This window comes from Lytechinus pictus, chromosome 9, assembly GCF_037042905.1.
Source record: "Lytechinus pictus isolate F3 Inbred chromosome 9, Lp3.0, whole genome shotgun sequence".
In the NCBI taxonomy this organism is placed as follows: Eukaryota; Metazoa; Echinodermata; class Echinoidea; order Temnopleuroida; family Toxopneustidae; genus Lytechinus; species Lytechinus pictus.
The window spans coordinates 3,562,498-3,578,783 of record NC_087253.1 but is presented as its reverse complement, the minus strand read 5'-3'; the positions used below and the strand labels follow the sequence as shown (position 1 = coordinate 3,578,783).

General features: G+C 36.4%; 1 protein-coding gene across 1 annotated transcript in view; it reads left to right on the top strand.

The window, feature by feature from the left end:
• Positions 1-5,432: 5,432 nt before the first annotated feature.
• Positions 5,433-16,286, top strand: part of LOC129267985 (phosphatidylinositol 4-phosphate 3-kinase C2 domain-containing subunit beta-like) — a 53,990-nt gene continuing 43,136 nt past the window's right edge. The window contains exons 1-6 of the mRNA XM_064104490.1: positions 5,433-7,539; positions 9,599-9,687; positions 11,325-11,482; positions 11,925-12,042; positions 15,465-15,576; positions 16,091-16,170. Coding sequence (XP_063960560.1) covers positions 5,860-7,539; positions 9,599-9,687; positions 11,325-11,482; positions 11,925-12,042; positions 15,465-15,576; positions 16,091-16,170 — 2,237 coding nt within the window. The 5' untranslated portion in view covers positions 5,433-5,859. The remainder of the gene's footprint in view (positions 7,540-9,598; positions 9,688-11,324; positions 11,483-11,924; positions 12,043-15,464; positions 15,577-16,090; positions 16,171-16,286) is intronic.

Genomic DNA, 16,286 nt, shown 5'->3' with positions numbered 1-16,286 from the left:
CATCCGCTCCAGAAATAGACAAACTTAGCAAAAAATTTGCGAAAACATAAAATGGAAAAGAACGGATGTGGGTAGTATGTACATGTAGCTTGGATGTTCATCGGAAACCTAGCGGATGAAAACAGATGGAAGTTGATGACAACTCTGAAGAGGTTACCAAGGGTTTTGAATTCTTTATTTACATCCTTTGTATTTCCGTGCTACTAACTAACGATGTATATACGTTCCATGTACCTTATCTTTCCCCCCTCTTTCCATTGTTCAGCTGCAGTTGAAGCTTGTTTGATTACTCTTTCTGTATTAAAATCCATTTGTGCTGGTGTGGACTTGCCCTTCAACCTGGACAGAGACCAGCTCCGTAACACAAAGGTTTAGCGATTAATCGCTAAATGAAATGGCCTGTCAAGGTCATCCTTGCATGCCCATTTTGCTCTGTAGACTGACTAGGAACCAGTCAGAATTGTTCTTTCAAATTAGCAATTAATCGCTAATATTTGTTTTACGGAGCCCAGGAGTATAAGCAAAAATGAAAAAAGGAAGTACCATGCCAAAGGATATTGCATGCATCTACATGTAGTGCTTGTTTCCAAAAGTAGTGCTGTTCTTTGTGATCTTTGTATGCACTGTAAATGCTTTATTGGGTTTTCATTTTTACTTTGCAAGTTGTTGCTAGTCATCATGGAACGTTACAGTGTATTTTTTAACAGGATGTACCTGGGATTTCACCAGGGATGGTTTGAGGATTAAATTTCAGGGGATTCTACCAGCATTTCACTTTTGATTTCACTTTACCTTGACTGGTGTTCATTACATTACATTGAAAATCAAAACAAAACACAAAAAAGACAAAAACAATTCTGGGAAATGGCACTTAAGGGTGAATTTATGTTTTTATAATTCCTACATGTAATTTTTATAAAAGTCAACAATTCTTGCTGATTTGTTTTAAATGGGTAATCCAGGCTACATGTACATGTTGTTTTGAACAGATAGAGAAATATCAGGCAAGCCATACCTTGAAAATTTGATCAAAATTCGACAAGGAATACAAAAAGCAGGTCGCAACAAACCCGCTTGCCCGGGGCAAGTGAAAATGACATGCGGGCAAGCATTTCTCAAAGTCAATTGCCCGATCGGGCAAGTGGTTGTTTTGGAGAAAATAAATAATGAAATATCAGTAAATTTCAATATCTTATGAAGTCAAACCAGTCAAAAAACAGTGGAAACTGATGTGAAATCGGCTCCTACATGTATTACGGATAATTCATCGCCAGGTACATGTACCTCGTTTGAAGAACCGTGCCATCGCATCTTACGTTCTATGTGCACATGCGCTACTAGCTTTTGCAATTTGCCGATGCGACCCCCCCCCCAAAAAAAAAATACCAAAAGTGGCTAAAATTTTACATTTTTCATTTTAAAATCCATGAAATGGCCATCTATTTTCCATGATACCTTGAAATTGTTTTGATTTAGTTGGAAAATACCGAAAAATTGAGAATATTCAGCTCTTTCTTCTCTGATTTATGATGTTACACTCAGTAAATGTTTTTTATTATTGTAGTCCCACATGCAGACAATGGTGTTGACCAAGTGTAAAACGATCAAACGATCAACGATCGTTTTCAGTTAATGTTGCAACACCATGAAAGTCTACATGTGGGACTACATGTACTATAACAAAATATTGAACGAGTTTAACATCATAAAACGAAGAAAAGACAAGACTAGGTGAATATTCTTAATTTTCTTGATAGCTTCCAACTAAATCAAAAACAATTTCAAGAAAAATATGGAAAATGAATGGCCATTTCATGGATTTAAAGATGCAAAATATGAAATTTTAGCGACTTTTGATGAAGGGTTTCTTTTTTAACCTTAAAAAACGCCCATTTACAAAGAGCGAAAAGTTTTTTTTAAATAAACGTAATGATTAAGGCCTACTTTGCTGAAAAATACATGTATAAAACATAAAACAATTTATTACACATGTAATAACATAAAACAAAGGGAAGGGGGGATGTGACATCATCAGCTCACCGAATGAATATTTATGACAACATGCATATAACTGTTAAAAAACAATTGCCAAACTTTAAATTCAATAATTATTTGCTATGAGATTTTTATGAAATTTTCAGCATTTTGCTTGATGAATTTTGCTCTATAATAGATACAATTACTTTCAGTTTGAGTACCCTTAAAGTACATGTACATGCTCTTGTATGAGAGTGATGTATGTTGTATGTATTTTGCATTGTAGAGATTTAAACTTCATTGTTTAAAGGAGTAAAAAATGGTTCATGTTTTAAAGTGACTACATTCTTGTGAAACGGTGAAAGGCATTAAAACTGGTTTAAACTGGATAACGTTTAATACAGAGGTCATGTTTTACAAAGTTGTGAACTATGTTTTGTGTTTTAGATATTGATTAGATACAGATAATGAAACACCCAGGAAAATAAGAACAATCTGTAATTGCACAGACACTTTTAACTAGATCTGCGATTGAAAAGTAATCAATTTTTCTGCCAAGAACTACATCATACATTGTAACCCATTGCTGTGCAGCAGTTTATGGAATTAAAATATGGATGGAGTTTACTGTATTACAAACTTACATGTACATGTACGCCTACATTTTTAATTCTTTAAAGCACTGAATTATAATTTAAGGTGCATTTTATAATCAGGTTTCATTATATATCACAGACATTCAGACACAAATGGGACCTGACAACTCAGACTTTTACATTAAAATTAATGTTAACAAATGCCTTTAAGGAGGAAATAATGGTTCATTTAAAGTAAGACGGTAGGAAAAGCGACTGTTATTGCTAAAAGGTTGGGAGAGAGTTGTTGGCTTGTAGACGAGTTCCTTTCAACTCAACCAAGCTAATTTCCTTATTTAGAAGATTAATACCTTACTTCCTTCCAGGGGAGCATTTCAAGAAACAAATCGTGACTGAGAGATGTTATAAGCTACTGCAAAGCCTTCCATCTGATTGGCTCAGAGCAAAATAGTTAGGGAAAATCACCAACCATTTGTTTCATGACTCCCCTGAAGAACTTCACTAGACTTGAACAAATGAAACATGTATGTATGTGTGCAGACAGGCTCGATATTAAAGGGGAATGAAACCCTTGGAACAAGTGGGCTTGTGTGGAAAGAGAAAAATCAAAGAATAAGATCAAAGAAATTTTTAGAAAAATCTGACGAATAATGAGAAAGTTATGAGCATTTGAATTCCTCCAATTGGCAATGCGACAAATATGTGTGATGTCACATGTGAACAACTTTGAATGCCATATGGAGAACGATCCTCCCCCTTTAATATTCATTGATATTAATTTTGCAAGACTGCCTATAATGTGAACATATTACCATTTTTGCAAATGAGTAAAATTACAAATGGTACTACTTTTTTTCTTCTTTAGATTGAGATTAAATTTCTTGCAAAGTGAAAGTAAAACTTTAAAGATAATAGATGACATGTTTTGTTTATTTTTCTTGAAATAGATGTATTCAAATCAATGTTTTATATTAATTATAAAGGGTTTACTTTAAGCTAATCAGCTTGGCTTGCTAATACATGTACATATCTATATGTAGGTTTTTTTTGTAATTGCTCAGATATTTGAATATAAAAATAAAGTACATGAAAAACAATAAATTGCCACTGTAACATAATATGGAAACGCTAAATGTGTATCTCCACGCTCATTTAATTAGCTATTACATCTACATTGCAAGTTATCCTCCAAATTGTGCTCTTTTGAAATTAATTTTATTTTGAGATTATACTGGTATTGCCCCCATAATATACAATGTACATGCATGTACAGTGTACAATAAAATAATTTTGTTTATAAATATTTGCATCTTTGTCAGAGTCCAAGGTTGAAAATAATGTACATAATAATAGAGTAAATACCAAATAAATTCACATCATAGAGCATGTTTGTATACAGTGAGGACAGTTATTACGGTCAAACAGAATATTGCTTTTCTGTGGGCAAAGTGCGATCATGCTTTCAACTACGTACATGTAGTGTATTATACAGTAAACTACATACATGTACAATGTGTATCCTTTAGTAGCTTTTGTAATGACTAATATATAAAATGTGTGTACATTATGTGTGTTTGACTATTTCTACACACAAATGTACATATTCATAATATCCATTTCATATAATTGATATGTAATGTACAGTTTGCTGTATGCAAACACTGAAAACAATCCCACATATTTGAGGTTTTGTAAAAGTTACTTACCCCAAAGTTTGCTCAACATTCTTTTGATCAGGGATTCAGGATGTGTTTTATGTGAAATATACCCTTTGTTCATTCTAAAGTATCGGAATTGCATGAGTAATAAGGTTTATGCATCAATTAGACTATTGTCCTCATATTTTTTTGTTATCTACAGTTTATCTATTGTAGATCACTGCCAAATAATCCCCTTTAGTACACACTATGCTTTATTGATGATGTAAATTCACTATAGGTGGTTTCAAACCGCCTCGATCACAAGAATCCCCGTTAAATTACGAGAACTTTTTTAGGCTGAAAAATACCCATTAATTATTCCTGCATTCACACCGCCCTGAAACAAACCCTTCGGGATAAGTTCCTGAAGTTACGAGCATGCGCAGTATGGTCTGATAAGCAGCAAGGCGCGAAATTCAAAATCACTAGCCTAGCAGCAACCCATGCACGGCGCCGCACCCAACGACACGCTGGGCTAAAAGTTCCCGTAATTTGCTTTCAGACCGCCAAAATACCCACGACCTTGGAAAAATCCCCACGAAAGTTCTCGTAATTTCGCCAAGTACCTACTATTTATCGGGTATTTTCTTTCGGGGATATTACGCGTAGTTTGCTTTCAGACCGCCAAAATACCTGGTATTTTCTGATCGGGGTAAATTTCCCGATCAGAGAATACCTGGAACTGGCGAACTTCGAGGCGGTCTGAAACCACCTAAGGATTTATAATAGATCACCCCTCTCCTTGTGTACTGATATTTGTTTAAATAGTCGTTATTGTACCAGCCATGATTTTTCAAAGCTTGTTGAATTACACATTCTTCCACAATCAACTGAACATTCTCATTTTTGTAAAAGAACATTTATTTTTCTAAAAAAGGTAATGATGAAGAGAGAAAGTGGCTGGTACATGAATGGTAAAGATTAAAAATAGGTCAGTTATTGATAAAGATAATTGCTTCCTCACTGGAATGCTCGCTGCATTGTACAACCAACAATAAACCCTACATAATGTATATTGTACATGTAGATCGTGAGAGACATTTACCACAACCATTTCCTATTCATTGTTTCCGGTACTAATTGCTTTCAGTTCAAGTTTCATATTTCCCTCAATTGGTGATTTATTCTCTTGTATGTATTTTCTTTCTTTGTTCTTGCAGATCCTCTTGGGCTGTGGGTCAAACCCTTGACAGCTATGAGTATGTGAGCTGAGAGACTCATGAAATATCAATTAAGGACTTTGATTATGCTCATTCAACAAGGAGAAGTAGCTATTAAGCAGTGCTAAATCAAGTCCTGGTGTCAATGAACACATTTGGTGTGATTGATAAACAATATCACTGAATATGAATTGACTGGAACAGAAGAATTGATCGGGAAACACAAGAGGATAGAGTTCTTAAAGTGGGAATTACGAATGCTGTCAGTGTCCTGATGTTGGATATTGTCTTTATATGAAATTTAAGTCTAGAAACCGATAGTCAGGAGTTCTTGAACGTTGTTTAGTGGAGTGCCACACTCTGGATCTCTTCTGATGCCTTTGATACAGTCTTTTGTGGAGCAGAAGTGATAAGGCACTGGTCAGGATGAGTACCACTAGTGATGGCATGCGCCATGGAGGTCAAGGGGTCGGTAGCAGCGGTCAAGACGATCAGCTTGAAGCTGATATTCAGAGGGCAATGGCTCTCAGTTTGGAGACGGAACGCTTGGATGAGCTCAGACGAAAACGCCTTGGCATCCCTTCTTTGCCAAAGAGGTCTGTGAGTGACAAGAAGCCTGTAGCAGTTACCAAATCTTGCTCGTCTGCATTGCCACGGGGTGTGAAAACTTCATCAGTCCAACAGCAGACTTCATGTACCTTATCATCTGCTCCGAAGGGAGGTGATTCTTTAGGAGGCTCTTCGAGCACAAGCAGTGCTGCAGAGTTGGACCTCATGTCTTTTGGATTTGATCATGTAATGAAGAACTATAGTGGGCCTCCAGCAGGAGGTGCTGCAAGTGCTACAACAAGACCACCTGGTCCAGGGCCATTGCCAAGTCCTGTCCAGAGTGGAATGCCTTTGAAGAGTCTTCACGGCTTTGGTACGGGACATGGATTGACTAGGTCTAGTCAGTCTATGAGACAACCCACAAATGTTAGCATGGTATCACCTAACATGGAAACGATTTCTAAGAATCCATTTGCACCTTCATTTTTACCCTTGAACAGTCAGGCTTCATCTCTGTCAAGATTTCATCAAACGAGGGGCAGCTTTGCAGCACCGTGTAGCAGTGCAGACAAATTTGGACCTGTGCTTGGCATTTCACATCCTCAGAAACACATGAGTCGATCTTCACCTTCAAGTCCAGAAACGAGACACCGCTTGACATCGAAGTCGGCAACGACAACTCCAGCTGAAGGCAACACCGTCAATCAGGAGACGTTTTCTGACCTTTTGTCATCTCTTGGAGTGGAGATAGGAGGATCAAAACCAACCATTAATATTGAGAAAGACTCAACAACTACAAACAAATCAACAGCAGACGATGTAAGCTTGATAAACCTTGCTCCCTCGTTTGAGCAAATAACATCCATCCATAAGAGCAGTTCTGCATCAGGATTATCAGAACAGCCTCCTCCTCTCCCTCCAAAAGCTCGCAAGAATCCACAAAGCCATGTGGGCTCCCACCTTGAGGCGACGACGACGACTTCTTCCAGCATACGTCGCATCCATAGCAATCCAAGCTTTGGGACAATGGAAGCAAGTAAATCCTCACAAAACATCTCTAGCTTTGGCTTTGCTTCACAGCCAAGTTCACAAACCATACCCCAACAAGGAGAACTACTTTCATTTCCGCCTGCTACAACTCCCAGTGAATCTACAGACTCCAGTGACCTGATGCTCTTCCGTTCCAGTCTGGCCGACAGAGCCGACTTCTTTGACTTTAGCTACTTTGATCCTTTGCAGCCACAAACTCCTGAGCCAGCTCCAGAATCGACCACGACACCAGTTCCTAGTGAACCCCAAAGTCAACAGGCAGGGACTTCAACGGGAGCCCTGGGCAGCTCTGAGTCAAGGTCTGAAGATCTGGAAGTAAGACCCCGCAGGACTAAACCATCTGAGGATGGACAGAGACCAGCGTCCATTGAGGTTGAGGAATCAGAACAGGCAGGGAAGAGACCAAGAAGCTTGTATGGAGCTAAAGGTGCAGCTGTTGAGGTGGCTGAACCTGAGCCGTGGATACCTAAATCAGCAGTCACTACTGCATCAGCAAAGAAATCTAAGGTAAGGATCTATTGACTTGACAGACATCTGATGATGGTTCCTATACAGGTACAGGTTATCATCATCATTGTTGTCATCATCATCATCAATTTCATCGTCATCATTTTCATCATCATCCTCATCATCATCATCATTTTCGTCATCTTCATCACCATCATCATCATCATCATCTTCGTCATCTTCATCACCATCATCATCATCATCATCATCATCATCATTTTCATCTATATCATCTATATCATCATCATCATCATCATCATTTTCATCTATATCATTGTCATCATCATCACCACCACCATCACAATCATTATCATCAACATTATAATCACCACCACCTCCACCATCTGCCATTTTGATACACAGTGCGTGTATAAAAAAAGTAATCCACTTTTTGAGGGATTATTTTGACAGATTATTTAATTACATTTAATGAATTTACCAAAATATGAAAGACCAACTCCTCAGCTACTTTTTTATACTGTACGCTCTTACACCACTCTCGACTCAACTAATTGATTTTGAGGTCATCAGGTACGAATTCCTTATTTTTTCATATAAATATGTTTGAGATGAAGATTTCAGTAAATGCCTCTTCTGATTTTATTTCAAAAGCACTTTTGAAAAGGTTGCAGTTCCCTCAATGACCATTCAGTTTTCTTTCATTTCACCCATAAATACCAAAACTTGGAAAGAAAAATTGAATCTGTACATGATACTCTTGTTTTCCAAATTTATTCAGTCATGCATATTGATAATAATAATAATAATAGGCATTTATATAGCGCCATCTATCTAGAAATAAACCATTCCGAGACGCAGTGTGTATTATTATTATCACCCCGGCTTTAGCTCAAGCTGCCTTTCAGCGCTCAGTGCATTCAAGAAATTAATCCTGCCGGGTACCCATTCACCTCACCTGGGTTGAGTGTAGCACAATGTGGATACATTTCTTGCTGAAGAAAATTACGCCATGGCTGGGATTTGGTTCCACGACCCTTTGTTTCAAAGTCAGAAGACTAATCCACTGGGCCACAATGCTCCACATGATGTCAGTGGTGTACATGTATTATCAATAGAATGATGAGGAGTGGCTATTTTAATACCTTGAATATGGTACTTTAAAATAATATTCAATGATTATTTCATATATGTACTGTACAGTGTTCTAGCTGTCTAAATTTGGATTAATGGCATGCAGGCACACCTACATGTACATTACATGTCTTTAAGAGTTGTATCTGATCAACCACAAGTATGGAAAGCCAGCATCGCCAACATCTAAAATGCATTTAGTTCAACATATATGTTTTCTAGACATGCTTGTACATTCATTGTTGTCTTGACAATTCAGTGTGCTCCTCTTTATTTACAAAAAGGACATTGTGCAAATTTCCTGGAGAAAGAATTATGACACTGATGGATTTCCACATAGTTACGATTGATTGGATCAATGTAACTGAAACTCTTTGTAAGACGGGGCCCGGGACCCTGTCTTACAAAGGGTTGTGATTGATCCGATCAACTACAAATATGGAAAGCCAGCGTCGCCAACATCTAAAATGCATATTAGTTCAAAATATGTTTTCTAGATATGCTCATACATTCATTGTTGTCTTGACAATTCAGTGTGCTTCTCTTTGATTACAAGGGACATTGTGCAACTCTCTTGTAGAAAAAATTATGACACTGATGGATTTCCATAGAGTTACGAATCGTACCTGAAACTCTTTGTAAGAATGGGCCCAGGACCCTGTCTTACAAAGGGTTGTGATTGATCCGATCAACTATAAATATGGAAAGCCAGCATCGCCAACATCTATTATGCTTGATAGTTAAACACAGTTTCTAGATACATGTATGCTCATACATCATTGTTGTCTTGACAATTCAGTGCACTTCCTCTTTGTTTACAAAGGACATTGTGCAAAATTCCTGTCGGAAAAATTATGACAATGATGGATTTCCATATAGTTTAGGTTGATGGGATCAATCGCAACTCTATGTAAGATGGGACCCTGTTTGATTGTATTTATTGTTATTGCAAATATTTTATTTGCAGCCAGAGAAGGTATTCTTCGGAGATGGATTATTTGATCTGTCCTCTCAACGCGATGAAGAGGATGAAACATTCGCTCAGACAGTTAGCAGGTCGGTATCCAAATTCAATTCAATTGAATCGATTCAATCAAGATTTATTGCAAGAACATGATTGTTACTCACAGACCTGGTAGTTTCACAAAGATTTAGTATGACTTTCAGAGTTGCACTTAAATGCTGACATGTACAAGATATTCAATGCGCAATCTTATTACTGCGCGTCTTCTTGGCATAAATCTGACCAACGCAGTCATGCCTTTAATAATACACGCAACTAGGCATTTAAGTGCAACTCTTACTAAGTCACACTTAAATCTTTGTGAAACACCCCCCCCCCCTAGAATGTACATGTATGTAAAACTTTGCCCGTAAAATACAAGTATGACATTTAACAACAAAAATATTGAGATTAACAATTTGAACGTACACAAGATTGATTTTGAAAGAGTAATAGGCATCTACATGTACATGTATTTGTATGTGCAGGTAAAGATAGAGATAAAAAGAGATAAAAAAGACAAATAACACAGTTATTGTACAGCTGTCTACCGTTAAGAACTTAGATTTGCATATTGTTTGTTTAGAAATTGTGTTAGACTTCAGTTGGTATGAAGCACTTTTCTGAAATCTTGTCGTTTTCCAAGAATATTCCTTGATGTTTTAACATTTTGTAAACTTATTAGTTTGTTAATAATCACAGGTGGACAAATACATCACTCTGGAAGCAGTGTATCTTCCTTAGGATGTGTTTATTTATTTGGGTTCTTAATACATCTTTACAAAAAGAATTTAGTTTAAAACTCAAGTTTTCCTTAAAAATAGATCATAGTCAATGCTCATTTAACTGGTAGTGCGTATCCAGACTGCGTATGCATGCATCTACATGTCAGGGTTCCCCCAGTCATGGAGAATCCTGGAAAAATTTGTGGTCATGGAAAGTAAGGGAAAAGTCAGGGAATTTGGACAATTTGTGAAAAGTCATGGAAAAGTCATGGAATTGCATTTACCTCTTGGCTATGGCAGCTTTTCAGTTTGTTGTGTCTCGCAGCTCTCATACTCTGTGATCATACGCTGCTATTATAATTGGTGTTCATGACTTCCATTTTTTCCAGTTTTGTGACATCCCAAATTCTACATAACTCCCGGGACGTCACGGGTAGTCATGGAAAGCAGCAATTTAGTCATGGAAAAGTCATTGAAAAGTCATGGAATTCTGTTTTCAAATTTCTGTGGAAACCCTGACATGTAGATCTTGCTCAAACAAGGTACCCGTGGTGCCAAAGAAAGTCACTACATTTATCACTGTATGTGATGAAAATATAGGACAAAATGGAACAAAAAACTTAAAGGGCAATGCACTCTTATTTTGTTTGTACTCAACATAATTCATAACAAGTAATATGTTAACTACATGTATGTAGGCGGAAGTGATAAGTGAAATATTATTATTGTTCAAATGGAATAATCAATTTGTTGGGTGATAAGACAAGAAATAAGATACTGGTGTAGTAATCCAAGGGTTGTGGGTTCGAATTCCGCCTGGTCTACATGTACCTGTGATTTTTTTTCACAGCAGCTGAGCTCAACTTCACTCAGCAGTAGCGTGTTTTAATACCCTTGTGGTATCGTTGGAGACAAATAAAAGAGTAATATCTTGTTATAATTGTTATTGTTTATTTCGCCATTAGGTTACGTAAGAATTATCCCAGCATCGACACCCTGACGAATCGAGGCTTTGTGAGTTCTCTTATCTTCTCCAAGCGAATGCAAGAGGACATGGAAATGAGTGTGAAGGTTGTACTTCTCAGACCAAATGATAGCGGACCAATTACTTTCACTTGTGATGGTGAGTCTCTAATAATGATGATAATTAATTACAGTTGGATTTATATTGCATTTTTGCCAGAGGATACAAAAAATATATTACCCTGGCTTTAGCATGAATTACAGTACAGTACCACTGAATATCAGCAGACTCTTTACATTCAATTCACTTGGGTTGAGTGCAGTGCATTGTGGATGAATTCCTTGCTAAAAGGAAAATATGCCATTGTTGGTTATGAACCCATAAAGAGAGATAGTCAGAACCACTATGATGAGCCCACAGGGACATCTTCTTCAAAATGAATTCAATCAATCTTGTGACCGAAGAATTATAATTATACAAATGTAAATTTGATCTTGCTATTAAAGGGTTTGTTTTGAGATTTTCAAAGTCGACTTTCATAGAGATAACTGTGGAGTGATATTCATTCTGTTTTCTTCTTCTTGTGCACTCTCTCTTTCAGTAAACACATCAATTCAACATGTGATCAGTCAAGCGCTTTGCTTCGTAGAGGGCGATATTGATATATCAAGTGATTCCTTTGTTCTCAAAGTACCCGGGCATTCTGAATATATGTACAAGTAAGTGATCATTAATCAGTTATTAAAAGACATGGGCCTGTATTTGGAAAACTGGTTTAATTAGGCAATGGTCTATTTAACTCTGTGCTAAATGATGGGAAGCCAAACATGTCAGAATTTTGTTTGTATTGTATTCTTCGTACATGTACATGTATGTTCATTGTGATCTCCTCTAATTCTTTAATAGTAAAGACAACTATCATTATATTTATCTTTCCCAGACAGTTAAGAATGATTGGAGAGTCAAATGAGCTGATTCTGTTGGCGATATACATGTATGCCACAATTGGCTATCCATAGTTATACGACAATTGCATTCGATTTGTACAGTTAATTCACGTTTTTGAGCAGTTCTGTGTCTGACATGCACTTACTAATGTTGCATAATTTCGTAACTGCGTACCCGGGCATCGCAAATTTGGTCTCAAAAGTTGTGCAAGATTTGAAAGTAAAAAGTCAGGGAGCGGCGTGGTTGAAAAATTTTGCGGCGGATTTATTGTTAAAAATATAGAGGGGGGGCGGAATCCCCCCCCCCGGGCCTTTTAGGGTTAAAGGGGGAGGGAACCACCCAACACTTTGTGCAGTCTGTCATTGACTGTGTGTTATAAGTAACTAGTCTTCAAAACATACATTTTTAGAAAACCATCAATAATACAGAGAATGAATTAGCCTATAATTTTATTGAAAATATTAAAAGTATGACAGTGATACAGTACAGAAGTTGCTTTGATTATTGCTGTAAAAAAGTATATAATGTTTATGTCCACCATAGAAAATATTGGCATCAGGGTGCGACATAACTTTTTTGAAGCACTTGCCCAGTCGGGCAAGTAAATTTTCAAATAGTTGGAAAATACTTGCCCGAATATCGATTTCACTTGCCCGAAAAAATCCTTCAAAACAAAGTTTTATTGCTTCAAAACAAGTTAGAGCCTTATAGTTTTACATACCATACCATTGACGGCTTTAAAAATACATTTTTCAACATGACTACTGATGTACCTTGTAGTTGTATTTCTTTTTTTTAATGATTTTTATCTTGAACATCATGACAAAATAAATGGTAAATATGCTCTTTGATTAATTTCCTAATCTCATATATTTTCCATATATTTTGGAGGGGACTAGGACACACAATAAAAAAGGGGAAATCACTGAAAATAACCAGAGAAAAAAAATGAAGAGAGGGGGAGAGAATGAAAGAAAAAAAAGTAAGAAGAAAAACAGAAAGGACGAAGAAATAAAAGGAAGGAAGAAAGTAAAAAAACGAAAAAAAAAAAGAAATAAAGAGAGAGAGAGAATGGCTGCGGGGAAGAGAAAGATGGAAAAAAAGAAAGAAAGAAAGGAAGAAAGAAGGGAAAAGGAGGAAGGAAAGAAATAAGAAAGAAAGAAAAGAAATAGAAAAAAATGAGAGGAAGAGAAAGGAAGGAAAGAAAGGAATGAATAAAAGGAAAACAAGAAAGAAAAAAGGTAAACAGAAAGGAAGGAAAAGGGAAAGAAAGAAAACAAGAGAAAGGAAAGAAGGAAGATAGGAAGAAAGAAAAGGTATAAGGATAGATGGAAGGAAGGAAAAAAAGAAAAAAAGAAAAGAAAGATACAACGAAAGACAGAAAGAAATGAAGGAAGGAATGAATGAAGGAAAGAGAGAAAGAAAGAAAGAAAGAAAGAAAGAAAGAAAGAAAGAAAGAAAGAAAGAAAGAAAGAAAGAAAGAAAGAAAGAAAGAAAGAAAGAAAGAAAGAAAGAAAGAAAGAAAGAAAGAAAGAAAGAAAGAAAGAAAGAAAGAAAGAAAGAAAGAAAGAAAGAAAGAAAAAAACTGAGGGGAAGAGAAAGGAAGGAAAGCAAGGAACGAATAAAAAAAGAAAAAAGGTAAAAAGAAAGAAAGGAAGAAAGAAAAGAGAAAAAGAAAAGGTAAAGGATTGATGGAAGGAAGGAAAAGAGAAAGAAAGAAAATGAGAGAAAGGAATGAGGGAAGATAGGAAGAAAGAAAAGGTATAAGGATAGATGGGAGGGGAAAAAAAGAAAAGAAAGATACAATGAAAGACAGAAAGAAATGAAGGAAGGAATGAAGGAAAGAGATGAAGGAAGGCAGAAATAAAAAATAAGGAAGAAAAGAAAGGATGGATGGAAAAAAGAAAGATCAAAAGAACGAAATTAAGACATAAATAAAGAAAAACAGAAAGAAGGAAAGAAAGGAAGGAAGGAGAAAGAAAGAATGAAAGACAAAAAGAAAGGAAGGAATGAAGGAAAGAAATAAAGAAAGAAAAGAAAGAATGAAAGGGATGAAGAAAGTAAGGAAGAAAAAATAAAAGGAAGAAAAGGTAAAGAATGGATGGACGGAAGGAAGACAGTAAGAAAGAATGAAAGGAAGGGGAAAAAGAAGGAAGGAATAAAGAAAGAGGTAAACAAAGGTTGGATGGAAGGAAGAAAGAAAAAAAGATAGAAAGAAAAGAATGACAAAAAGAAAGACAGCTATAGTAACAGAAAAAATGAACAAAAAAAGGAAATTTAAAGAAATAAAGAGAGATTCAAAAGAAGGAAAGATAGGCAGAAAGAAAGAAAATAGAGAGGAAGAAAGCTCAAACTATCCAGTCATAAATAAAGAAGAAAATTTATCAATTTCCTTGGCTAAAAAAAATAGTTATGAAAGAAACCACGTTTATCAACATACACACAAATGCATATGTGGGACTGTCAAACAATGTATTTCAGTGTGTGCGATACAGACGATCATTCAAAACCCGATCTTTTTTAAGCGTAACAGAAGTGAAATTTTCTCCTTTTACTGCTTACAAATGACAGAGCTTCCCCAATTTTTAAGAAATATGGACATAACAAGAATTTTCAATGGTGAGAAATGTGAATTTTGACAGTTCTGTGGGAGTTTTCTTCCAGAGCAAACTTCGTTCTTGCAGCACCTTACACCGTAGAAACTTTACTACATGCATCGGCTGCGTGGACTAGGCGCTAGCTAGCTAGGTATGCTAGACTGCCATTGATTCTCTGTGTGTGTGTACGTCTCTGAGCTGTGTGTTTATTGCAGAAAATGGTGCAAATTTTGCAATTCGAATTATAAACTTTTTTGAAAGAAGAAATTAATGATATTGCTTTTTTTGTCTCTTTCTTTTCTATATTTTGATGGTGAAATATGGGGAATCTCCATAATTTCCATAGGAGAATTTTGCTTGCCCGATTCGGGCAAGCAGTTTTTGTATTTGCTTCAACACACTTGCCCGACTCTAACTTTTACTTGCCCCGGGCAATCGGGCAAGCGCTTATGTCGCACCCTGATTGGCATTAATATTTATTGTTTTGCATTGAATTCAACTTAATATTGAATATTAAAAAGAAATTAAATGAATTGAAATGAATGGTATTGTTGAATTAGTTTGAATTTATTACATTGTATTAATTCAATTCACAGTGAGACCAGCCTAGCAAATTATGAATATGTGCAAGAGTGCTACAAGTTTGACCAAGATGTCCGCCTTACACTCGTTAGACGGGAGAAAATGGATCTATCTCTGGGGAGAACGGTAAGTTCATTCAGCAAATAATCATCGTTGGTGAAGGTAATGGGCAAACTATCACATTTGAAGCAAGCTGGATGTAGCTATCGTTTTAAAGTGAAGCTGAAGAAAGATAGCAAGGACATCCAGGGTGGACTTGACCTTTAAATATTGTATTATCAACATATTGTCTGTGCAACTTGGACAGTGGTATTTTTCTTCATACAGTTATACGAATTTGGTAGGCCAGGGCCCCATTGCATAAAAGTTACTCTTCCGGTAACTTTGCCATCCAATGGTAACTACCTGGGTAACGATGATCAACAGCCAATCAGAATCAAGGATTCCATGCAAGTTACCATTGGATGGCAAAGTTACCATAATGGTATTAAACTTCTATGCAACTGGGCCCATATCTTCCTTTTGCCTTGGCAGCATAATCTTGTATCTCTTGCTTCTCCAATAATTTTCTGTAACTTGACTTTTTATATGAAATGCTGCTGAAAAATGAGATCCTGTACGTTATGATTTTATTCCACAGAGTGCCGATGATGAAGGTGATGTAGGAATGAGTACATTCTCCAATCTCTTTGATAGGCCAGTCACTACATCAGTATCAAAGTGAGTATCATCAAAACTTGAACAATTCCACATAGCATGTACGTATGTGACCGAAAAAAACGAACAATAAATTGCCAGGGAAGGTTCTCTGTAAATGGCAAAGATGGTAAATTTGG